Below are 27,633 nucleotides of genomic sequence, written 5' to 3' on the forward strand. Positions count from 1 at the left end.
TTGTATGTGAAACCAATGAGGAGAAAGTGAGGACTGCAGATGCTGGAGATCAGAGCTGAAAATGTGTTGCTGGAAAAGCGCAGCAGGTCAGGCAGCATCCAAGGAGCAGGAGAATCGACGTTTCGGGCATGAGCCCTTCTTAAGGAATTCCTGAAGAAGGGCTCATGCCCGAAACGCCGATTCTCCTGCTCTTTGGATGCTGCCTGACCTGCTGCGCTTTTCCAGCAACACATTTTCAGCTGTGAAACCAATGATCCAACCAAGGCACAGCGAAAATATACAAAATTTCAGTGCAGAAAGAACTCTGTGAAACACAACAGAAACAATCCAAGCTGCTTCAATTAATTGCTGAGAATGATCCTCAAAGCAGGTTGGTAAGTTATACCCAAGGCCTCTGATTAACTAGCGCCTATTGGCTTTTTGTGCTCGGCTTGCATCAAAAGTCTGAGAGAGAAATAATTTCCATCAACTGAAAGGCTAACTGACTTTGTTTTTGTTTGCTATGACTGTGGCTGAAAAAATGAAGAACTACCAAATAAAGAATCTTTTAATGCCTTCAGGATCTCTGGTTGTAAAATGCTTCAGAACATCCTATGACAATGCAGATAATACAACAAAGTTCCCATGAGGAGCAGTGTGATAAATGACCACATATTCTGGTGAATGAGGAGGAAATGCTCACCAGAACATCAGGAAAACCTTGCTGCTCTTCTTTGAATATTGCGGTGGGGTCTTTTATATCCACCTGAGCTGCCCCATCCAGTGATGCAGTACCCCATCAGTCGCCAGGGTTCCCGCTCAACCTCTCTCTAACTGCCAAGGCTGATACGAGATGGCTGAGGGAATTTCTTCAGCGTTTGAGTAAAAGAATAAGAGACCTGCACTGCCATTGAGATTCAGCTGGACAGAGAGCAGTGCAGAGCTAACTAAAATAGGTCTCTGGTGCAACATAATTGGGAAGAACACCCTGATAACCATGCCCCACTCTCCCACAAGATGTTACATAATCCCACTGAGATCGCCAGGGTGACCAATTTGCCTGACAAGCTGCTATTCAGGACAAAAGCAATTCACAGTGGATTTCATCTTTAACAGAAAACAACCTTCTTTATTGTCATACACTTAACGTTAACAAGTGACAGTGAAAAGAAAGGGTTCCAAATCTATTATTATACAACTTAAATTATACAACCTGTTCTAAAAACTCAAATTCACACACACTCATTCATGACTACGATACACCAAAGCAAACCATTTGACACACTTTAGGTGGAAAAAAATTGTAAACTGTGAAAGCAAAATTCTGAAAATTAAAAGTCCATCTTTCAAAGGGGAGTTAAGTTGTCTTCCGATTCCTTTTTATTTGAGAAATGATCATTCACCGTTGTGTTTTCACCCACATGGAGAGAGAGGAAGAGAGAGGTTTTCAGTTTGATGCCTCTGGAGGTCCCTGTCTAGCCTGCACTCTCAGCTTTTTAACAAACTGCTTGTCCCTGAACCATTCAGTGGACTGTTGTCAGGCAGACTTTACAGAATCAATGAATCATGCAGCACAGAAACAGACCCTTCGATCCAACCACTCCATGCTGATCATGTTCCCAAACTAAACTAGTCTCACCTGCCTGCATTTGACACATATCCCTCCAAACCTTTTCTATTCCTGTACTTAACCAAACGTCTTTTAAATGTTGTAACTGTTCCTGCATCCACAACTCCCTCTGGCAGTTCATTCCAAACTACTCTCTCTGTAAAGAAGTTGGCCCTCGTGTCTTTTTTTAAAACTTTCTCCTCTCTACTTAAAGTTTTAACTCCCCCACCTTATGGAAAAGACCCTCACCTTATCCATACTTAACTCAAAGACTTGCTGCATCACTCTGCCTCAAAGCAATAATCTCATTGCTTTTAAAAGGCAACATTGTGTGTTCAGTTAATACCACGTACCGCTTGATTTTTCTAAAATGCAGGAACCACCCCCCACCCCCCCCCCCCCCCCCCCCCCCCCCAGGTATTTCAGCAATCATTTCAGTTTATAGTCCAAAAAGGAAAAATATCTGCTCCCTTACATGTAACTCAATTCACAAGGGTTATGACCAAGGTGAGGGTCTGTAAGAGGCTATGGCAAGCGTCAGTTGAGTTCCAGTAGGTTAGTCACAGAAAGATTCAAGCTGAACTTTTCAGTGAAGAAGAAAATTGAATTAACTATTGGCCATTATTTGAGATTCATTGTATTTCATTTGAGGTGTAAGGTGAATAGCACAATGTTTTGGTTTTGAAAATCCTTGTGATTATAGCAACACTTACTCATGGTTTACTACACCCATGGGTGTGTACACTTAGTTGTCTGATAGACGTTCATGCAAATTGAGAAAAACAGCATAAAAAGAGATTCTTCCCATTGGCAATATAATATGTAGAATGTTCCTCCGTGTCATTGGTGAGCAACTAGTGGAGTCATCAAGACAAGCCGTCATGGTGGTGGATACCACCTGAATAAAGCAAAGAGAGCAGCACTCACCTTTTCATAAGTAAAAGTGAGACCAACAGTGCATTTTAGAGTGACAGTCGGTTTGTGACATAGCCCTGCCTGTTGATTACAGTCTGGCCTACCCTGCAGCCTAGGTGGAACGGATAATATATAAAGAGAAATTTATCTCTGCATTTCAGATAATGAGTGAGTGATTTTTCTCCTGTCATTTTAAATGAAACATCCCTCTATATAGGCCATTGAATGTTTTAAGGCACAGGTTAGACATAAAAGTGAAACAACCTTTATATTTTCCCATCAAACACTCACAGGCCTGGTACAGCACATGTCAGATACAAGGTAAAGCTAATAGAATTGCAACAGCTTGCCTTTATATAGTACCTCTTAACTTAATAAAATGTCCCAAGGTACTTCACTGAAAAGTTACAAGATGAAATTTGAGACTGAGCTCCTTAAGTGGGTGTTAAATATTGTCTTCAGTAAGGACAGGGAAATTGGGAGGCAGAATGGTTTGGGCAAGAAATTCCAAACCTTAGCAGCTGAAAGCCAATCTTAGAAATTGAGGGAATGCATGAAACGAGAATCATAGCAGCCAAAAGATCTTGGAGGTTTGTAGGACTTGGAAAAGTTACAGAGATAGGAATGGGTGAGGTCATGGAGGGAATTGTCAACAAGGAAGAGAATTTAACATGGATTTATTTTTGGCCTCAGAAACAATGAGTATCAGTGAGTACGGAGGTCACCAGCACCACATTAAAGACAGGATACAGGTAGAAGGGTTTCTGGTTGGCAGGTTTTTGTACAAAAATCTTTGATGATCAAAACAGGTTAACAATGCAATTTACAAAGCACATGAGACCCTGAGCTTAATAAACAAAGGCATTGGCTCTAAAATAAGAAGAGAAAATGTTGGAGAATCTCAGCAAATCTGGTAGCATCATTTTTTAAAATTCAGTTTTGGAGTTTGGGTGTGGCAGACAGGGCCAGGATTTATAGCCTGTCCCTAGCTGCCTTTGAGAAGATGGTAGAGTGAGCTTCCATCTTGAACCGCTGCAATATATTCTGTGTGGGTAGACCACAGTGCCATTCGGGAGGGAAATTCCAGGATTTTGATTCAACAACAGTGAAGGAACAGCGATATATTTCCAAGTCAGGATGGTGTGTAGCTTGGCGGGAACATTTAGTTGGTGGTATTCTTAAGCATTTACTGCCCTTGTTCTAATAGATGTCACTGGTCATAGGCTTGGAAGGTGTCATCTAAGGCGATTTTAGTGAATCTCTGCAGTGCACCTTGCAGATGATACATACTGCTACTACTGAGCATTGGTGATGGAGTGACTGAGTCTTTTTGGATGTGGTACCAATCAAGCAGGCTGCTTTGTCTTGGTAGGTATCAAACTTCCTGAGTGTTGTTATGGAGAAAGGGGCATAGTTAACGTATTGAGTCTGATATGATTGAATACAAAACTCTTGAAGTTATGCTGAACATTTTTTTTAAAGAAAACACTCGTCCAGCACCAACTGGAGTATTGAGTTCAATTTGAGCCATCAGGCTTGAGGAAAGGTGTGAAGAAGGCGTAGCAGAGAATCTCACAATTATTGCTGGCAATACAGAGGTACAATTGCATGCGTAGACTGAAAGAGCTGAAGTTGTTTTCCTTGGAGCAGGGTATGTGGAACAATCGTAGGGTATGTGGAACAATCCATCTTCCGCAACTACACTGGCCCCACTCCCCATCTTTTCCTTCGCTACATTGATGACTGTATCGGCGCTACCTCGTGCTCCCACGAGGAGGTTGAACAGTTCATCCACTACACTAACACCTTCCACCCCAACCTCAAATTCACCTGGACAGTCTCGGACTCCTCCCTCCCCTTCCTAGACCTTTCTGTTTCTATCTCAGGCGACCGAATCAACACGGACATCTACTACAAACCAACCGACTCCCACAGCTACCTGGACTACACCTCCTCCCATCCTGCCCCCTGTAAAAACGCCATCCCATTCTCCCAATTCCTTCGTCTCCGCCGCATCTGCTCCCAGGAGGACCAGTTCAAAATACGTACAACACAGATGGCCTCCTTCTTCAAGGACTGCAATTTCCCCCCCCGACGTGGTCGACGGTGCCCTCCACCGCATCTCCTCCACTTCCCGCTCCTCCGCCCTTGAGCCCCGCCCCTCCAACCGCCACCAGGACAGAACCCCACTGGTCCTCACCTACCACCCCACCAATCTCCATGTACAGCGCATCATCCGCCGTCACTTCCGCCACCTCCAAACAGACCCCAGCACCAAGGATATATTTCCCTCCCCTCCCCTATCAGCTTTCCGTAGAGACCACTCCCTCCGCGACTCCCTTGTCAGATCCACACCCCCCACCGACCCAACCTCCACTCCCGGCACCTTCCCTTGCAACCGCAGGAGGTGCAACACTTGCGCCCACACCTCCCCCCTCACTTCTCTCCAAGGCCCCAAAGGAAACTTCCATATCCGCCACAGATTCACCTGCACCTCCACCCACATCATCTACTGCATCCGCTGCAGCCGGTGTGGCCTCCTCTATATTGGGGAGACAGGCCGCCTACTTGCGGAGCGATTCAGAGAGCACCTCTGGGCCACCCGGACGAACCAACCCAACCAACCTGTAGCACAGCATTTCAACTCCCCCTCCCACTCCACCGAGGATATGCAGGTCATTGGACTCATCCACCGCCAAACCACAACAACCCGACGGTCGGAGGAGGAGCGTCTTATCTTCCGACTGGGAACCCTCCAACCGCAGGGGATGAACTTGGACTTCACCAGTTTCTTCATTCCCCCCTCCCCCCACCTTGTCTCAGCCGGATCCCTCCAGCCCGGCACCGCCTTCCTGACCTGCAGTCGTCTTCTTGACCTCTCCGCCTCCATCCTACTCCGACCTATCACCCTCACCTTGACCTCTTTCCACCTATCACATTTCCAACGCCCCTCCTCCAAGTCCCTCCTCCCTACCTTTTATCTTCTCCTGCTGAACACTCTCTGCTCATTCCTGAAGAAGGGCCTGTGCCCGAAACGTCGAATCTCCTGTTCCCTGGATGCTGCCTGACCTGCTGTGCTGTTCCAGCAATAAAGTTTCAACTTTGATCTCCAGCATCTGCAGACCTCACTTTTTCCTTGGAGCAGAGAAGGCTAAGAGGAAACATACTAGAAGTGTTTTAAATCATGAAGGATTAGCTGTAGTAAAAATAACCTGTTCAGTGGCTGAAGGGTCAGTAACCAGAGGGGAGAGATTTCAGATGATTGTCCCTCATTTTTTGCCAATGTAAGGAAAAGCATTTTTACATGACAAATGGTTGTGGCTGATAGGGTTGTAGTAATAGATTTAGTAGCTTTCAAAATGGAAAAGAATACTTACTGCGAGAGGGGGAAAGTGGGACTACTGGATTGTTCTTTGAAAGAACCATTATAAAGTCAATTCTTACTGTGCTGCACTGTTATGATTTATATTCCATGGAGGGTGCATAATATATTTCAAACATGTAGCAGGACATTGAAATTTAAATTGGACTATGGTCTACATGAGAAACCCTAGCTGCCAGGGACGGCCAGAAGAGGTTGTAAACAATGTTCAAAGATTGCGACAGGCTTGAAGTTCTCAGAAGTCCAATTGTATCATAAAATAGAAAGCTCCAGTCAGTTGGAGCGTAAACAGGAAGCTGCTTGTTCCTTTGAATTTGCTCAACTAATATAGTTACTATGCCCTGTCAGTTTTTCTGTTTGTTGCTGTGCGTGGGGATTTCCTTCACTGCAGTGGTAGCTGCTGTTGGGTTACTGGCACTGAAGCACTCACAATCCCCCAGTGTTTCCTATTCGCAGATCCAGATAGGTTCAATGCATGGGCTGCGAACCACAGGAAAGCAAAACAAAATAACTTTGTATAGATGCTACAGAAATGCAATCTTAAGACATCCCAAAGCGCTTCACAGAAAACAAGGCAAGTTTGAAGGATGGTCACTGCTGTGTTTTGCAAAATACAGCAACCAATTTCTGCACAGCAATATCAGACAAAGAGCACAGCATAATTTTGTTTTAATGATATTGATTGAGCAGTAATACTGGCCAGGACATTCTGGAGATTTGCCTGTTGTCACCCTGTGATCTTTAGCATCCATCGGAGCAGGTAGACAGTACCTGGGTTTCAAGTCAAAACTGAAAAAGGGCACCTAAAGCAGAGCAGCAATCTTTGAATCCTTATGGTCTTGGAAGTGTTGACCTGGATCTTTCATTGGAGTTTCTGAAGTGGGTCCTGACTCCATGGCCTTCTGACGCTGAAGTGAGAATGTGTTTCTCTGGGAAACAGCTCACATCAGACTAAAGTTCTCCTCTCCTTTGAATTTTAACATATTCCACATAATATTTAACCAGAAACAGCTTCAGACCAGCATTCCTAGCTTTCTAATATTATCTGACAGTTTCCGGAAATCTGAAGAGCAATCTGAAGAAATCCTGGGGAAAAGACCCAGAGGTGCTAAATATTTGAGTATTATCATTTTCTTCGAGTACATTCAGTTATTGTGTAACTTTACCTCAGACACGACAAATTACTTTCGACTCTAAATCTGCAACCTTACTAACTGCAGTCAATGCCTGCAATTTGCTTCTCCCAAAACATGTCAAATGTCACTTTCCTGCTGCTCCCCTAACCATCAGATGTTCCTCTGTTTCAAGCAATTATTGAAAACCTTTTGGAAAAAAAATTTATGGTCTCACCATATTTTGTGACTGAATATTCCACATTCTATCCACCCTCTGTGTTATTTTTTCCACATAATGTGCCATGAAGCAGCCTCAGGCAAAACTGGTGTTAATTGGAATTGGGGGCAAACTCTCCGCTAGTTGGAGTCAAACCTGGCACATGCAAAGATGGTTGTGGTTATTAGAGGTCAGACATCTCAGCTGCAGAATATCTTTGTAAGAGTTCCTCAGGGTAGTGTCCTCGGTTCAATTATCCTCATCTTTGTGTCCAAATGCAATAAGACCTGGACAATATCCAGGCTTGGGTTGAAAAGTGGCAAGTTACATCTGTGTCACATAAATACCAGGCAATGATCATTCCTATTAACAGTCAATATAACTACTGTTTCTTGATATTCAATGATGGTATCATCACTGAATCCCTCACTATTAACATCCTGGTGTTCACCTTTGATCAGAACCACCATTGAACTTGACTTGCCATATCAATAGTGTCCACAAGAGCAAGTCAAAGACTAGGAATACTGCAGCGAGTGACTCACCTGACTCCCTAAAGCCTGTCCACCATCTAAAAGGCACAAATCAGGGTGTGAGAGAATACTCTCTAATTGCCTGGATGAGTACAGTTCCAACAGCACTCGAGAAGCTTGGCACCATCCAGGACAAAACAGCCGACTTGATTGGCACACATCCACAAACATTCAATCACTCTACTATGAACACTCAGTTGCAGCAGTGTATACTATTGACACTCAGTAGCAGCAGTGTATACTTTGGGGACACTCAGTAGCAGCAGTGTATACTTTGGGGACACTCAGTAGCAGCAGTGTATACTATGGGGACACTCAGTAGCAGCAGTGTATACTATGGGGACACTCAGTAGCAGCAGTGTATACTATCGACAAGATGCGCTGCAGAAATTTGCCAAAGGTCACGATCAGCACTTTCCAAATGAATAATCACATCTACCTAGAAGTACAAGGGCAGCAAATACAGGGGAACACCACCACCCGCAACTTCCCCTCCAAACCTCTCACTATCCTGACTTGGTTAAAAATCACACAACACCAGGTTATAGTCCAACAGATTTATTTGGAAGTATAAGCTTTTGGAGCACTGTTGCTTTGTCAGGTAGCTAGTGGGGCAAGATCATAGAACACAGAATTTATAGTAAATGATCATAGTGTCACACAACTGATGTGATATAATGAACAAACCTAGCTTGTTGTTAAGTTTTTCATCTTTTAGAATGGGTTGCAGGTTTTGATTCATTAATATGTAAATCCCAGTGGTCAGGGACATTTGGTCTTGGATCTTCGGCTGAGCAAGCTGATGTGAAGGTGTGTGCAAAGTCACACTATTCAAACAGGGAAATTCAGGTTGACGTTTCATTTTTACGTCATTGTTTAAACAGCAGATGAATGATTGCTCATGATTTATGTCACCAGCAACAGAAAGCCCACAAAATAATTTATTGTTAAGAATAAAGCCTATAGCTAAGCCATAGCCCAAAGGATAAAAGAGGCTAGATCTCAGTATCATGAAAGATATGTTTCTTATGAAAAGCAACAATTAGTCATCCTGAATGACTGACTGGAATTTTTTAAATTCCTACAATTCAGAAGATGTTCTTACAGGAGTCTAATTCCCCTTTTTAATTACTTTTGTTAGAAAAAAGTGGTCAAGTGCTCAAGAGATGATGTTGGCAAAAACCTTGTCAAATCAATATCCTGCTCCCAATTAACTGTCAACAGGGTCAAATTTGAAAGTAGTTTTAATAGCATAATGATCTATGTTCTCCAAGTCAATTCTATTACAAAATTATATTTATCCATTTTGAAATGTAGCTTGGTGTAACCTGTGATAACGTGTAGTTTCCTGGCCGCATTAGCAATGTGTAAAATGTCAGAGGAATGCACCAAAGCTCCGTTTTGCTTTACAACGACAAATCTGAGTAGCAGCCTCCTTTTCTCTGGATCAGGAAGCATGGGTTCAAACCTTACCTATACCCAGAGATGCATCATAAAATGGCTGGACAGGCTGATTAAAAAATAATTTTATAATCTCAATTGATTGTGTGTCTAATTCCTTCCCCGACCACTCTCCAATGGCTTTGGATTTTTATTTCAATTCATCCATACCATATCCTGAAAATAACTTTATCCAACTTCTTCACCATAGTAGAAATATCTGCAGGCACTTCAGAATGCAATTGTACAAGTTTGTGAAACTGACAACACACTCCTTGTCACTGAGTTCCAGAGGGAAATGTTAGGACTTGTTGGTTAAAGAGATAGGTGTTAAAGGACATCTCAGAAAGGAAAGGAGAGGAGGAAGGATTGAGAGAAGGAATTTCAGAGCTATGGCCCTTGTAGCTAAAGGCATGGACAATTATAATTGGAAGTCAGAGCTGGAGTATCACAGAGATCCTTGGTCGCTGGAGAAAACTTCAAAAGAAGAAAGTAGCAAGAGAATTGAGAAAATTGAAAATAAGGATGGGAACTATATATATGCCAGTTGGGAGTCATGTTGGCAAGTGAGCACTAGATGAAGATGGTTATTTGAACAAGTTTGCAGGCAGCAGAGTTTGTTCGATTTATGGAGGGTGGACAATAGGGAAACCAGCAAGGTTTGTTGGAGCATGGGAGGTTGAGATGCAACCTGATAGAAATTTATAAAATAATGAGAGGTATAGATAGGGTTAATGGTAGTTGTCTTTTCTCTAGGATTGAGGGATTTCAAATTAAGGAGCACATTTTTAAGGTGTGAGGAGAGAGATTTAAAAAAGATATGAGAGGCAAATCTTTTACACTGAGCGTGGTTCACATGTGGAATGAGCTTCCTGAGGAAATGGTGGATGTGGCTACAATTATAATGTTTTTTAAAACTTCTGGATAGATACATGGACAGGAAAGTTTGGAGGGATTATGGACCAGGAGCAGGCAAATGGGATTAGTTTAGTTTGGGATTATGTTTGGTATGGACAGGTTGGAGGGAAGGGTGTGTTTCTGTGGTGTATGACTCTATGCCAGCCAGCTGGGAGTGTCTGACTTTTGGCTTCCAGCTACACTTGACAATTTTTTTTCTGGCTTCAGCAATATGGCTGGCAGCATTCATCCACTATCTATGTAAGCATATCTCATCCAGTAGGTACCTTTTTTATTCACTCATGGAATGTGGGCATCGCTGGCCAGGCCAGGATTTACTGCCCATCTGTATTTGCCCTTACCAAGGTGGTAGTGAGCTCCTTCTTGAACTGCTGCAGTGCTATAAGTAGACCCACAATGCTCTGAGGGAGGGAATTCCAGCAACACTGAATGAATGGCAATATATTTCCAAGTCAGGATGGTGACTGGCTTGAAGGGAATTTGCAGGTGTCCCCAGGTAACTGCTGCCTTCGTCCTTCGAGATGGAAGTGGTCATGGACTTGGCAGTTGCTGTCAAAGGATATTTCATGAATTTCTGTAGTCCATCTTGTAGACGGTACCGTGGCACTATTGAGCACGGGTGGTGGAGGGAGTGGATGTTTATAAATGTGGTGCCAGTCAAAAGGTCTACTTTATCCTAGATGATGTCAAGCTTCTTGAGTGTTTTTGGAGCTGCACCTATTCAGCTATATGGGCAATATTCCATCACACTCCTAACTTGTAGATTGTGGACAGGCTTTGGGGAGTCAGGAGGTGAGTTATTTGCGGTAGGATCCCTAGCCTCTGACCTGCTCTTATAGCTACTGCATTTATAAACAATGACCAGTTCAGTTTCTGGACAATGGTAACCCCCAGAATTTTGATAGTGGAGTATTCAGTGATAACAATACCATTGAATGTCAAGGGAGGATGATTATATTCTCTCTCTTGCTGCTGATGCACTTCTGTGACATGAATGTTACTTCTCTCTTTTCAGCAGAAGCCTGATATTATCCAGGTCTTGCTGCATTTTGGCATGGACTGTTTTCAATATTTGAGGAGTGATGAATGGTGTTGAATATTGTGCAATCATCGGTGAACATCTCCCGTTCTGACCTTATGATGGTTGGAAGGTCATTGATGAAGCAACTGAAGATAGTTAAGCCTGGGAAACCCATTTTCTACTGAAAATGGATGCAGTGCTATAGATATATAAGCCAAGCAGTCACAACCAGTGAAATTTAATAAGAGCACTATTTATAAAGCAACTCATCTCATCAGCAGAAGCAATAATAAATGTTTGATTTCAGTCTCTTACCTTTGGTTTTTATTTGTTCAACTTCACCTGAAAATCTTTGATCAGTGAAACCTTTTATTTTGCCAAGACCCACATGGCTGTCACTGGAGTGTGAAAGTTACAATGCTTGTGTACAGTCCCAGCATTGAAGTAAAAATTCAATTTGGGCAGAAATACATTGTCAGTAGTATCGCATTATCTGCTTAATATACTCTCCACCTATTGCAATGAAGGGCAACATATCATTTGCCTTCCAAACCACTTGTTGCATCCACAAGCTTGTTTTGATATACAAAGACAGAATGTCCCCTTGTCCACCATTATTTCTCATCTATCACCATGTAAATAATACTCGGCTATTTTGTCTTTCCCACCAAAACTGATGACAGTTTCACACTTATACATGTTTTACTCCATATTCCATGTACTTGCCCACACACTCAACCTGTCCAATTATTTTGAAGCCCCTTTACATCCTCCTTACCACTCACAAGCCCATCTCTTTTTGTGCGTCAACAAACTTTAAGAATATTATCTATGATTTCCTCATCCAAATCATTGATATATACTGTGAGTAGCTAGAATCTAAGCTTTGATCCATGTGTTACCTCTCCAGTCACTGCCTTCCGCTCTGAAAATGACTCATTTATTCTTGTTCATTGTTTCTTGTCTACTAACTAATTCAAATCCATACCAATATGTTACTCCAATCCCATGTGCTTTGATTTTGACCACTAACCCTAAGGTGGAACCTTTTCTAAAGTCTTCTCAAAATTCAAATACAACACTTATTCTCCTTTACCTATTCTCGTAGTTACATATTCAAAAAATTCCAGAAGTTTTATCAAGCATGATTTCCCAATCATAAATCCATAAAGAATTTGTATAACCCAATTTTTGTTTCTAAGTGCAGCGTTATCACATCCTTTAGTTTTATGGCTAATGTGGTTTGCCCAGTCTGTGTCGATTAAAAATAATACATGACTACTGTTAAATTGAAAACCTTACACCACAAAGTCTAAAAATGATTAAAAATGAAACTGAACTCTGGATTCTGCCAATGGTACTCTATTCTGAGTTCCCAATTAATGAGTCACTTATTAAAGGGAAAAGGTTTACGCAAAGTCAGATTGTCTATTACACAATCACACCAGGATGAATCAGCTCTTTTCCTGTGTCTATTCCATTACTAAGTGTCTAATTGTCTTTGTGATTAGTTAATTGCTTGTCCTTTGATCAAGAGAGAATCCCTGAAATGTTGATTCCGCTGTCTGGCATATTTAGAGCTGCCAAGTTTGTCTGAACAGACTGAGTTTTCATTACCTGGTCTCCTCCCCCACGTTCCTAGTGAAGGGCTTATGCCTGAAATGTTGACTTTCTGGCTCCTCAGATGCTGTCTGCCCTGCTGTGCTTTTCCAGCACCACATTTTTTGACTCCTCCCTCAAACTCACTGACCCACATCCCCCACCATTCACTGACTGACCTGGCCACCTCAATGGCATCTCATCTTCATCTGACTAATCCGAAAGCAAGCACTGCAATATTTTTCCAGATCATTACTTCTAATATCTTGTGATATTTACTACCTCTACCAGTATGGGATACAAATAAGAGATGTTTGAAGGAGTTTGGTGCCACAAATCCTCCTTTGTTTTTGCCTTGTCGAATGATGACTGGTAGATGATACAACATTAGGGGGGAGGAGAACATACCCTACACCATCCTCATCCTGATGACCATCTTTGCAAGTCACTACATCAAGATGTATGTAGATGCTCGGTATGCAAACGCCAAGTATCACTACATACTGAGGTTCTACCTCTCTCTGGTGTTGCAAAGGGTGTGATGGTCTCGTTGTTGTGGAGTGCTTCAAGTAGTAGAACCATTCTGTATCACCTGTCCTTCATGGAGAAATTTGCAAACAAACATATCTTTGACCACCACTCCATCAGGAAGTGGTCAGCACATAGTGTTCTCAAGACTCTGAGGGAAAGGAGACAGTGGATCCAATCGAGTTCTTCTCTGAGAAAGTCATTGACAGAAAGCCTCATCACCAGAACTTTCTAACAAGCACCAAAATATCACTCGGCTGGTGGTGAGAAGAGCACTATCTGTGAGATCTATCACGTACACCCGGACTCTCTGCACCATGGCGCTCTGCCCTTGAAGTGATTGCGGGGGGAAGGGAGTGGAGATGTGGGTTGTTGAGACAGTCACACATCTCCTACTGGAATGTACCTTTGCAAAAGAAGTCTGGAGAAAGTTGTAGGGCTTCTTGTTGAGCTTCATCCTGAGCAGCTCTGTGACGTGGGGCTCTGTACTCAATGGGCTATTCCCCGGGATGCACACCGAGACAGACGTCAGCTGCGCCTGGAGAACCGTCCACTTGGTGAGAGAAACTCTTTGGTCTGTCCAAAACCTGTTGGTCTCCCAGAGTAAGGAGTTGACCTTGACTAAGTGTTGCAGACTGGCACATTCCAAGGTCCAGGACTACTTGCTGAGGGATGCAGTAAAGCTTGGGGCAGCTGCTGCCAAGGCACAGTGGGGAAAGACCACTGTCTAAGGTCTTTCTACCAAAGTTAAGATTAGATTAGATTCCCTACAGTGTGGAAACAGGCCCTTCAGCCCAACCAGTCCACACTGACCCTCCGAAGATTAACCCACCCAGACCCATTTCCCTCTGACTAATGCACCTAACACTATGGGCAATTTAGCATGGCCAATTCACCTGACCTGCACATCTTTGTGACCTTGGGAGGAAACCAGAGCACCCGGCAGAAACCCACGCAGACACTGGGAGAATGTGCAAACTCCACACAGACAGTTGCTCGAGGTTGGAATCAAACCTGGGACCCTGGTGCTAACCGCTGAGCCATCATGCCACCCTCTGGAGTCAGTTCTGTTATCAGACACTTCGAACCTCACATGCATGTAAATATAGTCTTGCACAAGTAAGGGATGCCTTTGCTATGTTTACTGGCTGGATTCAAACTCCAACCTTTGTTTCTTCATATGCTACTGTACAGAACCAAACTACATTAGTGACTATGGATGTATAATAAAGTTACTTTTAGAAATAAAGTATATTTTTTGCAGCTAAAAGAAAATACATCACAGAGTATCTCCAGAAGAGGTGCTGTTCTGAAATAACAAGCAAGTTTATTGCATGACAACTCATTTGGTTAGTCATAATTACATTAAAGAGCTGATACAGATACATCTGTTCCCTCTTAAAGCTGGAGCAGAACTCCCTGCCTCCACATACAGACTGTATGCAACATCAATAGAATGGATGGAGTCAGTGGAACACCAACATTAACCCTTCAGAACCACTGAGAAGAATGTGTCTATTTCTGCCTTAGGCAGAGAGTTCCAGAGACTCATGGCCTTCAGGCCAATAAATTATACTTCAGCAAAACAGTAGAAAATAGTGTTTGTGTTTTGACAAAAAAATGGCTGTTTCCCTTTGTAGAAGAGTCTAGGACTCAAGGGTGTACTTCAGAATAAGGGGTCACCCATTTTAAAACAGAGAGGAGGGGGAATTTCTTCTCTGAGGGCTGTTGAAGGTGGGTCATTAAGGCTATTCATGGCTGAGATTTTTAATTAGTCAGTGAGTCAAGGGTTACAGGGTAAAAGCAGGAAAATAAAGTTGAGCCATGTTCTCCTAGAATAGCAGAGCACCTGAGGGGCTGAATGGCCTACTTCAACTCCAACATCTTATGATCCTATTACTTTCGAGAATGAACATTGAATGATTCTTGCCTGTCTGTTGAAATATTTATTTTGATGAATCAACCAAAGTTTTCAATATTTTTAATGCAATTATGAGTCTTTCCCCTGTTTGCTTTCAGTGGTAAGCTGGACTCTTTTATCTTCCTTCCTTTGAGTGTCCAAGATAATTCTGGAAAATTGCTAGCCCAGAGTGTAGAACTGAATAAAGCAGAAAAATCCCATTTTCTGCAACAAGAATTAGGTATAATTTTGTGGAAGATGGAGGAAAAGTAGCTTCAGAAGTCCTAGGATTAGGATTGGAGATATTGACCAAAGCTGCATAATTTCTGTTCGCCTAAAGACTATATCAAATACAGTTGCTGGACACCTTTACTTTAGCCTTTAGTAATATGGAGGACAGTGTTTCGGCATGGAATGTCTACATACCTGCCAGCCACCATATTAGGTGGCCATTTTAAGCCTGTCAAATGGTTGCAGGTTCCAAGTTCTGAGATCCTGATTCTCTTGAGAAGGAGACAGAATGTTGAGTGCAGAAAAATAGAGTGAAAGAAATGATGAACAAAAGAAGGGTTTAGGATAAATCAAAGCACAAATATTTATTTTCTATTGTTTTGCTGAAGTGTAATATATACTGTTGAGGATTGTGAATCTTTAAGACTCTCTTCCTGAAAACACAGTGAAAGAAGAGTTTTGGAATATTTTAAGTCAGAGGTAGACGGATTCTTGTTAAGCAAGGGGCTGTAAAGGTATCAGGATCGATCAGGGCAGGTGAGAATGTGGATTTGAGGTTACAACCAGATCAGCCATGATCTTATCGAATGGTGAAGGGGGATCAAAGGGCTGAATGGCCTGATTTGTAAGCTCGAATGTTAACTATTACTTGCTGACATCTTGGGCCTGAGTCTGAATTGATCTATGTGCTTGGGTTTTGAATCGGTTAAGATCTCACTTATTGATTAAAACAAATTATAAAATGGCACAGCATAGAAAGAGGCCATTCAGCCCATCATTCTGGCACCTGCTCTTTTATACAACTATTCAATCACCCCTACAGCACCTGCTAGCCTTTTATTTCTTCCTCTCTTTTAACGTACTAATGTGGTCCCCTTCCAAAAGTTATTTCTAAATCTGCTTCCAATGGCGTTTAAGGCAATGCATTCCAGATCATAACTAGAAAATTTCTCTTCGGCCGCCTCAGACATTGGGACCACAGAATCAGCCACAATTCTATCAAAGTCACCCCTAGATATGTTCCATTTATTGTAAATTTGTGCTGCTTTACTCCTGATCCTTCAGCCAATTGTAGCAGTTTGTCCTAATTTACCTTCTCAAAATTCCTCATGATGTTGGTTACCTTTATTAAATCTTCCTTTAACTTTACTTCCATGGATGACAATTTCAGCTTCTCTAGTCTCTGCGTATACCAGAATCTCCAGATTCCTGGTGCTATTCTGCTACATCTCCCTTACATCCTCTTCCTAAAGTGTGCTGCCCATGATTGAACAGACTGCTCATGCAAAGGCCTATCCAGTGATCTACAAAGGTTTAGCATAACTTATTTGCTTTCACCTCTATACTTCTATATAAAGGCTGGCTCAATGACTCCAGAGCAGGTAAATGACCACAGTGAGAGCCTGGATAGCTACCTCAGCCCAGCAAGGGTCCAGCAGTTCGTGCTCACCATGGGGATGCAGACAGCTTCCCCAGAGACAGGACAGTCAAATGGACAACGGTAACCCCATATACTGGGATTAAAAAAGGTTCATTTGCTATCGTATAACAGGGCACCCACTCAGTAGGTGGGTTCTGCTGAAGCCACAACTAAATAATAAGAGACTGGATGGTTAATAAAGGGAACTGTAACTAGGATAACTGTAAATTCGAGTAATTCAATCTGTTCTTTGTAATGTTAAGACATGCAATGTATATATCTATGAACGACATGACAAATTGTACAAGTACCAAAGATTTATTTCTATGAATAAAGTATATTTTGAAATAAAAAAAATACTTCTATATAAAGGCTAAAGTAGCCTTTCTTCAGCGACCAAATTGTATCCCTAATCAACGGGAAAAATAGCTCCTGGCAGCTTCCCACTTAGCACAAAAGCAATTACTCGCTGTTATCGCTTTGCTATTCTCTCAGTCTGGAAACATTTCTGTAATTACAATTGTTCCTTGAATGTGCCTGTTTCTGAAAGCTGACACACACCCAAGCAGCTGCCTGCCTCTCAGCTTCAGATAGATGGCGCTGTCTTTGCTGGTCTATTGGAAAAAGAGGTTTCAGCACCTGATTAGCATTTGTTCGGTCTGCTGGGAGTGTTATTCTCTGCTAAACATCATTCACTTCAGAGTCCTCCCAGGCCCCTGTATCTTCGGGACAGCACTGTCAGCCCTGGTTCTATCGGTCACCCTGCGAAGCCCATATTTATCCAGATTGTCTTTCATGGCTGGAGGGCAGTGGAAGAGAAGGGCAACTGACTGGGCTCCTCCTCCTAGGTTTTCTCACAACAGACTAAGCACAGGGCTGGCAAATTTATCCAGGATGAGATAGAAGTAGATCCTGGTGGCCTGCTGGATCTGGAGAGAGGTGCAAAGTAGGTGGCTCAGATGCTGAAAAGCCTAAATGCCATGAACACATTGGACTTAACCAAACCTACATCAATGAACATGGCTTGTATTCCCTGGAGCTGAGCAGGTCGAGGGTGGGGCATTATCATAAAATTAGAATTCAGCCATTCAGATGTGACGTCAGGAAGCATTTCAAACCACTGAAAGGTTATGGTGCAAAAGCAGACTATTCAGCCCATCTGTATCTGTGTTGGCTGAATAAACCAGCCGATCATTCTCATTCCACTTTCCAGGAGTTGATTCTGATCTTGCAGGTTACAACACTTCAGGTGCAGATTCAGGCTCCTTTTAAATGACTTGAGGGTTTTCAGCCACAACCACTAAAGTGGGCAGCGCATCCCAGACACCTACCATCCCCCAGGCACCTACCATCCCCGAGAAGAACAGGATTTTCCTCCTGTCTCCTCTAATCCTTCCATCAATTGGCTAAATTTGAACCTCCTGGTAATAGATCTGTTAGGGGGAATAGATCTTCCCTGTCAACTTGATCCAAGCCCCAATTATTTTGTCCTCCTCAATTAACTCACTTCTTGGCCCCCTCTGTTCTAAGGTAAACAACACTAGAGTCATGGAGATATACAGCATGTAAACCCTTTGGTCCAACTTGTCCATGCTGACTAGATATCCTTAATTAATCTAGTCCCATTTGCCAGCACTTGGCCTGTATCCCTCTAAACCCTGCCTAATCATATATCCATCCAGATGCCTTTTAAATGTTGTAATTGTATCAGCCTCCACCACTTCCTCTGGCAACTCATTCCATACACCTAGATTGAATTTTCTTTGCCACTTTTCTGCCCAATTAAACAAATCATTGATATCTTCCTGCAGTTGACAGCTACTCTCTTCACTAACAGCTACCCAGCCAGTTTTATGTAGTTTGCAAGTTTCCCAACCATGCCCATCACAACTGCTTCAACAGAAGGATCGTGGAAGACTGGAAATGCAAGCAAGTGCCGCCTCTGTTCACACCACCCAATGAAAGAGCAGCGCTCCAAAAGCTTCTGACACTGTTTAAGTCTACATTTAGCTCCTATCACAAAGCCTGAGAAGGTGTTAATGCAGAGTGAGAGTTGGCTCAAATAAAAGCTCGCATTTGTAAAGTAACTGTCATGATCTTAGTATATTCCAAAGTGCTTTCAAGCCAATGAAATACTTTTGAAGATATAATCATAGGGAAAGATTGATGCTTTGGTGTTGAATTGAATTGAATTGTATTGAATTTATTGTCACGTGTACCAAGGCACAGTGAAAAGCTTTGTCTTACCAGCAATACAGGCAGATCACAGAGTTAAGTAGCATAGATCAGTAAATAATCAGTAAACAGCAGCAAAAACAAAAACACAGGTACAGGCAAATGTTAAGAGTTTGTGAGTCCATTCAGCTCCCTCAGTTCTGCACCAGTAAAGTCAATTAGATTTTTCTCTGCTCAAATGAGTCTCTGAGATGAAAGTGCTAGCCAATGAACACCTCCAACATTTAACATGCTTGCTTATGTTTTTCCTTTCAGCTGCTGAATAACCTATGGTTTCCTTTTTGTGTTCTTTTGATAGTCTGACTGTAAGACTGTAGGGTGAGTACATTAAGGGTCTTAGAGAATTGGGTAAGCATGATATTTCTAACCAGTGCCTTTTCCTTCCGACTTGTAGGTGATTGGAGTAATTAGCAGGGAATACATCCCCCAAGGGACACGTTTCGGGCCATTGGTTGGGGATATCTACACCAAAGACAATGTCCCAAAGAACATAAGCCGAAAATATTTCTGGAGGGTAAGTTAGTTAAGGCCCATGACTGAAACTGAAGGCCCAACTTACTTTTGTTCCCACAACAGGAATGTGATGATGGTTGGATAATCAGCCTGGTTTTGTTGTTTAAATATGAGGCAGCATCCAGGCAGAGCTCTCTGCCTCTTCATAACAGTTCTGTGAAATCTGTTCCTTCACTTGAGGAAGAGCAGACACCCTCGGTTTAATATCTCATGCCAAATACAGCACATCTGACATTGCAGCACACCTTCCGGACAGGTACTGGGCTGTGAGCTTGGATTAGGTGCTCAAAGCCTTGGAGTTGATTTGAGATCCATGATGTTCTGATTCAGAAGCAATGGACTATGATCTAATAACGCTGTTATAGATGATTCCAAAAAACTGACAGCATATTCTTTAGGCAAATGAGTTACTGGCAGAATATATTATATATTGCCCCTGGATGAGGTACTGTTCATGGTGATCAGTTTTGAGCTCTTAAACAAATACTATTAACTCTGAAAGAATCACGAGGGAAGCATTGAAGATGATTCCTGGGATCAGTCATTTTCAGTTCTGATGAGTTTTTCAGGAAATTGAGATTACTGTCTTTGGCAAGAAGGTAAGATGAGCTGTTTGAGGTTTTTGTGGTTCTGGAGGATTCTGACAAGGCTGATCTGGGCAGATTTTACAGCGTGGCAAAAGTTCAAATCTTGGGGTTACTGCTTAAAAATGAGGAAGTTAGAAATAAGAAAGAAAGTGAGAGGAAATTTTTCATTCAAAGTGAGTTGAGGAATTAATTATCAGGGAAGGACATTCAGTGTAAATATGAATGGATCTGCTGCTGGTGAGAGCATGGATCAGGGGGGATTTGGTAAGAAGAGCAGAGTGGGTCAGACATTGTCATCTCAGAGATGGTGGATTCAAACGTATGCCAAAGGCAAAGCAGACATAGCAGGCTGGGCTGGCATTTTCCAGCTGGACCCTGAATATAATTGTTCAGCACCAAGCTCCAGTGCTCCTTATAAAACAGTCACTGGGTCAGGTAGGTATCAGCCTTACACAATTGTAGGGATTATGTCCTTTTCCTTTTTGCTGGAGGTGCATCAGGCTATCTGAGGTGCATCTGAGACTTCTTCCCAGGCATTGTAGCTCAAGTCAATAGACAAGGAGCCTGACAACTTCCGTCCACTCTTGCTCCATGATAATTGCCCTTGGTTGGTCATGGCTTTATCTGTTTACATTGGGCATCAACTCAGATGAGCAGTAGTACATCAATCTGCAGTCCTTCAATAACTCACTGATATAAGTAATGGCACATGGATATAAAGTATAGAGAAAAGTGGTTGCCAATATTGACAGGAATAAATGATGGACAATCAAATATTGGGCCTCTGGCTACATTTGACACGAGCTCCCTGACAAATTGGGTTTCAATTTTAGTCCTCTGGTGGATCCTGGAAAATCTCTCTAGTGGTGGCCCCCCGCAGTCACCTTAAAGCTTTAATGGGAAAAAAGGACGGATTAACAGGGTGGGATGAGGGAGTGAGAATGGGAGGAGGGTGGGATTAATCTGATGGGGTCTGACTGTGATTAATTAAATTCTTTGAGGTTTCATCACCTGACTTGCTTCTAGCCACTAATAAATCAACATAGTCACCTTGGAGATGCACTGCCTTCCAATGCCAATTGAAAAGCAATTGGCATTGGATGCTTGTCTGTCAGTCAACGTTTTAAATCTGGAAAAGGGAAATGTTCAAAGAAGATGCCCCTATAAATATTTTCGAAGGTTACATGCAGCAATGTCCTAGAGATGGATCTTAAATTCCTGGAGACCCGGAAAATTGGCATTCCTTCTTGATGAGCCTCTTGACCTCCCTCGGAAATCTGTGGATAATGAGTGTGAGGCAACAAGAGAAATGTGATAGACTGAGAATTCTGAGCAACGACAGATTGCAGGCGTCCCTCTCCCCCTTTGTAGAAATATCCCATGGAACTGGATTTCGTGCAGATGTTTACGCAGCTCATCATCTCAGTTTGGAATTGTGATGGATTGCAAGGCAGCGCCCTAATGAGATCAACAAACTGAAAGCAGGCTGGTTGGGGGAGGGGGAAGAGGCACTTTTTCAAGTTTCACTACATTAAGCTTGAGAGGTTGAGAACAATACAATTCGCACCCACTGCACCTTCAGCATCCTGTAGGATAGGAAGATGCACAGACGTACACACACACTCACCGGCTGCCTCTCATGTCTGACTCAGTTTTATTTCGAATTTGTGTCAGTTCCTCTTCAGCAAGACATGCCCTTCTTGCAGACAATTCGGAATGGGCAACGATTACTGATCTTGCCGAGATCCTCGTTTTCTATGGAGACTGGGAAAGTTGCAATTTTTTTTTAGAATAGAGCGTGTTAGGGGGAGATCTACCAAATATATTCAAAATGATAGAGGGTTAGGATAGAGCAGGTGGGGCCAACTGGTTGTGTGGCAAGTGGTTTGGCGAACAGAAGTCACAGCTTTAAAACAATCGGCAATATCGAGGAGACATGAGGAGAGGTGTCTTCATGCATGAAACTTTTAACAAACTAAGGTTGAATTTATACAAGAACTTTCAAAAGTTGGCTGGGCATATGCTGGAAAAGATTAATATTGTTGCTGAGAGTTACTGGGGGAGGCGGCGGTAAGGGACAACGCTGGGCTGTGGCAGTTCATTGGTAAACTCATTTAAAGGGCCAGTAACTGCCAACGTGGCGAATGGCCTCCTCTCTGCTGTAAGATCCGAATTATGAGGTGACCATGATCCAATTCATTCAGACTTCGGTCTCACTGCCCTCTGGTGGATACACTGGGGATTATCGTGAAAGGCACCATTCTTTATCCAGGCGAAAAGTGAGGACTGCAGATGCTGGAGATCAGAGTCGAGAAAAGCACAGCAGGTCAGGCAGCATCCGAGAAGCAGGAGAATCGACGTTTCTGATGAAGGGATTTTGCCCGCAAGGTCGATTCTCCTGCTGCTCGGATGCTGCCTGACCTGCTGTGCTTTTCCAGCGCCACCTTCTCGATCTTTCTTTATCTGTCAATCTAATTTCTCTCCTGTATTTCATTGTTAGAAACGTGTTCCACAAACCTCGGGGGTTTTCTTCCATCTTTGACCGCCCTTACCCCACCCTGTTACCACATCCTTATTTCCTCCTGTGCCCATTTGTCGCTATGTTTTCTCAACGAGATTTCTAGAAATGCATTCTATCATTCTGGTCTTTTCCCGTTGTGTTTTCAGTGTTTTATGCTGCTTTTCAGTAATTGCTCTGTGAACATTACTTATTCCCTCATAACTTGTTGCTCTTGTGTTGCCTTCCATGCCACCTGAATGAGGGATCTGATTGGAAAGGGGATCCCAATATAAAGAGCTGCCCCCCCCCAAACACACAGTAAATGTTTAACCCCCCGCTGTTAGAAATGTCTGGCCCTGGTTAATGTACACCGCTCGCATCCAATTCCTCTCCATCCTAACGGAAGTGTTGTTGCATGTCTCTTGTGCTGCTGAGAGCGTCACTGAGGAAAATCCATACGAGCCCGTTAAGGATTTGTACAATAACGTGACTGACGGTTTTAGTATTGATCCACACAGTTAGGATTCAGGCGCTGAGAAACTTCACCTCTTGTTGTAGTGCTGCAGTTTCCGTTCCTCATTTTATCCCAAATTCTCTCCCTTTCACTTCTTGCCCTTCACTCCCCCCCCCCGCGCCCTTCTGTTGTGCAGTCCCTGTAATCCTATCTGCCAAGTCACACATGGCTGCGTCACTATGGTGAGTCCTGGCAAGCTATTTGACTGCAGGAGGCTTCACATTCATAAGTCCCGATCATATCCTCACCGTGGTGTAAAGCAGGTACGTGAGAGATATAAAAGGTTAGCGGCCAACAGCATCCTGTCATATTCCACAGGAACTGAGTGGAAGCACCGTGACCCCCCCCAGGGAATATTATCACGTGCTTAGCTGCAGTTTTCGGAACGGACTCCGTGCAGCACAGTCCATTTACAAACAAAAAATTCTGGTGACGTCTGTGCCGGGAATAATCTCGAAATTGCCACCTTGTCATTGAGGGAAGCAAGTTATGGTTTTGCTTCGACAATATGAAACTTCAACGCAGTAATAATAACAATCAGTTTGGATTGGTTTTGCTGTGAGTAGGACGGTATAATTGGGATAGGTCCTGTCCTGGCCTCAATGCTGACTCACTGGGTATCACGGGACCGACAGATTCCAATATCTCACAAAGTGTGGCGTTCCCTCGGCTTCTGAGCTTTGCATTTCTCTTGTTGTTCTTTGCAATTGTTGATGTTCCTCATTTTCCAAACAGATACTGTGAGGGGTAATTCCTGCATCTGCCCCTCCTTTGAGAATGTATGTCACACAATCAGGTCCACAAGCTTGCAGAGTGAGGGGAATATTTATTTAAAGGGGAAGGCAACTTGAAAGTGATCTGCAGTCATTGATCATCATTATTGGGAACTGCAGTCATTTAAATCAGTCTGTGTGTACACACTTGGGGGCAGGTGGGACTTGAAACTGGAACTACACTACCACAAGGTCCATTTCCTTTAGATCTGGAGGGGAGACATGTCCTCTGATGTGAAGCATACTTGGTGCCTTACTCCTGAACAGATTTATAGTAAGGCCCTGGGGGTGCAATTTGCAATCATTGGTTAGTTCATAGCATGTCATTTGAGAGATGGGGTTTGTAAGAGGAACTTGTTGGTGACTTTCTGTATTTTGATCCAAAGGATGTCTTCCTGACTCAGGAAGCTTGCTCCTTGTCAGACGCCTCAGGTGGAAGACAGGCACGAGGTGGGTTGAACAGCTCATCCTGCAGTGATTAGTGCAGTATTTCAGATCCAGCCCCCTGTGCTCACTCTTTGAGTCTCTGGGAAGCTTTGCAGGATGCTTTATTAGCCCAATAGTGAGCACGGTACTAGCTGGATCTGACACATGGATCTTTTAATCTTTACACATGTTTTGTAGATAGTGGATGTGCTTTATGTAACATGGAGTCATCCAGGAGGCCATGGCTAAAGACTTTGGTTCGTTGTCTGAGGTATGTTAGGGTGATTCATGTCCCAGTCAGTGTTCCAAAGGGTCTCGTGGGCCATAGTCTGTGGGTGGGCGAAGGAGGGTTATGGATTGGAAATCCGACGTGATTCCTTGCCTAGGTTGCAAATCGGTCACCCACAAGGCTCTATCCCACATGGAAAGTCAGGATGGGATAGCCACCCAGCTCAAACAAGTTTTCAGTACTCAGCGTGAAGGCTCAGGGAACATTAGGACACTGTGTTCCTCCCATTTCAGGGACAGTTTCGTTATTCCATTGATGTGCATACATTCAGATGTTTAGGCTGTGGAAATCCCTCCACATACTTTTTAGGTACGCATTAAAGCTTACATACTTCAGTGCTAAATATCAGTTGATAATTCCTCCCATCATGCCTTTGGATGTTTTACTATGGGAAAGGTGCGATATTATTGCTGGTTGTTGTAATGAAAGTCAGTATCAGTAGAATTGTATTCCATTGCTTTACAAATAAGAAGAGGACCCTTTGGACAAGTAATAATGGATAGAAATCTGTATTGTTGTGAGGTGATCACTTTCAGTACTATATAAGCATTCCAAATAGAGAAAAAAAAACAGTAATGGAGCCCATCACGTTGAAATTAATTTGAACACAAACCAGCTTCTGCCTGGGACAATGAGGTATGTCAGCGATACTGTATCCAGTGACAGTGTGGGACAGTCATTATATCCCAGTGAAAGTCTGCGTCTGTGGAACTGTACCCAGGGGAGGGTCAGTGTCTATGGAACTGTACCCGGGGAGGGTCAGTGTCTGTGGAGCTGTACCCAGGGGAGGGTCAGTGTCTATGGAACTGTACTCAGGGGAGGGTCAGTGTCTGTGGAGCTGTACCCAGGGGAGGGTCAGTGTCTGTGGAGCTGTACCCAGGGGAGGGTCAGCATCTGTGGAATTGTACCTAGGGGAGGGTCAGTGTCTATGGAACTGTACCCAGGGGAGGGTCAGTGTCTGTGGAGCTGTACCCAGGGGAGGGTCAGTGTCTGTGGAGCTGTAGCCAGGGGAGGGTCAGCATCTGTGGAATTGTACCTAGGGGAGGGTCAGTGTCTTTGGAACTGTACCCAGGGGAGGGTCAGTGTCTGTGTAAGTGTACCCAGGGGAGGGTCAGTGTCTGTGGAATTGTACCCAGGGGAGGGTCAGTGTCTGTGGAACAGTACCCAGGGGAGGGTCAGTGTCTGTGGAACAGTACCCAGGGGAGGGTCAGTGTCTGTGGAACTGTACCCAGGGGAGGGTCAGTGTCTGTGGAACAGTACCCAGGGGAGGGTCAGTGTCTGTGGAACTGTACCCAGGGGAGGGTCAGTGTCTGTGGAACAGTACCCGGGGGGGGGGGTCAGTGTCTGTGGAACTGTACCCAGGGGAGGGTCAGTGTCTGTGGAACTGTACCCAGGGGAGGGTCAGTGTCTGTGGAACAGTACCCAGGGGAGGGTCAGTGTCTGTGGAACTGTACCCAGGGGAGGGTCAGTGTCTGCGGAACAGTACCCAGGGGAGGGTCAGTGTCTGCGGGAACTGTGTCCAGGGGAGGGTCAGTGTCTGTGGAACAGTACCCAGGGGAGGGTCAGTGTCTGCGGGAACTGTGTCCAGGTGAGTATGCCACTGTGGGCTTGGGAGAAGGAAAACCTGGAAGAGGAAGAGGCACCAGTTTTGGAGTTCCGACTCGCCGCCGCCTTATTTGAAAATGAAGGGAATAAGCTGGGTGCTACACAAATCTCGGAAACATTCTGAGTACTCGAAGACAGCTATGAGTTTTCCTCCTGGTCTGTGATCCGGAATATCTTCCTGGACAGCTCCCTGTAACTGATAGAATACTTTCGAAAAAAACCCAGCAAAGATCCGTGTGTGGGAGAGTGGGGAGTGAGGGGGGGGGGGGGGGGGGTCCAGTGTGAGTCTCTCCTGCAAGTTTTCCCATTTCCGAGTACAGCTGGCAAAAGGCGCAGGGCTCAGACATATTCTATCGGTATTTGTGCAGTGATTCCTACCTCCACCAAAACCCCCTGGCTTGGTGCCATCCAGCAATTCCAAAACACACACGAATTACAGCAGCATTTCTAATGTGACTGTTGCTTCCGGCTCTGGAAAGCTTGTACTTTCTCTGGCGATGTGAACGAGAACTGGATCTTGTTGTGAAAATGAAATGCCCGGGGCTGGGGAAAGGTTTGTGAAAACTCGCGGTGAGAGAGGGAGCGAGAGCGAAATGGGGGCAGTCACACTCGCACAGGAAGATCCAACCCTCAGAAACATGATGTCACTGAATGAGCTCACTGTTACCATGTGACAGCTGTCATAAATAGCTCAGTTATCATGACTTTGTGTTAGCTTCATTACAGTCTGCAAACTATTACTGACTGGCAACAGGGAGGGCTGCATTTCTTAGATACTGACTGAAGCGAGGAGGCTGTGCTGTGCTGCTGCTGCTGCTGGGTTTTACATGGAGCAGGTTAATTTACCGATCAAACATCAACATTTTATTTTTAGCATGAATCACAATTGCAAGCGATTGGGGGGCGGGGGGTATACAACACAACAAATCAAGTTCTTTTTTTTTTAAATTGTAATTGAGTCTGATTTCTGTCGCTAGGTGTATTCCTCCGGGAGTCTCAGTCATTTTCTGGACGGGTATAATGTGTGTAAAAGTAACTGGATGCGGTACGTGAATCCCGCACAGTCGGCGGAAGAGCAGAACCTGGTCGCCTGTCAGAATGGCACCGATATTTATTTCTACACGGTGAAACCAATCCCTCCCAGCAATGAGCTTCTGGTCTGGTACAGCCGGGAATTCGCTGAGCGATTAAACTACCCTCCGACCCGGGACCTGGTGATGTTAAAACTCAGTGAGTCTTTTCCTTTTATCCTTTGCAGGGATTGGTGGTGGTGGGGGGTGTTTGGAAGAGTTCCTGATTTTTTCCCCCCCCCCGAAGTTGATCGATTGTCTGCGTGCAGTTGAACCCTCCCCACGTTCTGTAACAATGCAAAGTGCCCAGCCGG

The 27,633-nt window shown here is 43.8% G+C and overlaps 1 protein-coding gene across 1 annotated transcript in view; it reads left to right on the forward strand.

Annotated features, from left to right (window-relative positions):
• LOC122563591 (PR domain zinc finger protein 1-like) overlaps window positions 1–27,633 on the forward strand; it is a 76,286-nt gene that overhangs the window by 14,797 nt on the left and 33,856 nt on the right. Inside the window, exons 3-4 of the mRNA XM_043717516.2 lie at window positions 19,437–19,556; window positions 27,227–27,479. Coding sequence (XP_043573451.2) covers window positions 19,437–19,556; window positions 27,227–27,479 — 373 coding nt within the window. The remainder of the gene's footprint in view (window positions 1–19,436; window positions 19,557–27,226; window positions 27,480–27,633) is intronic.

The sequence above is a fragment of the Chiloscyllium plagiosum genome, unplaced genomic scaffold, assembly GCF_037043375.1.
Source record: "Chiloscyllium plagiosum isolate Xiang-an unplaced genomic scaffold, Cpla_swu_hap1 HiC_scaffold_30, whole genome shotgun sequence".
Lineage (NCBI taxonomy): Eukaryota > Metazoa > Chordata > Chondrichthyes > Orectolobiformes > Hemiscylliidae > Chiloscyllium > Chiloscyllium plagiosum.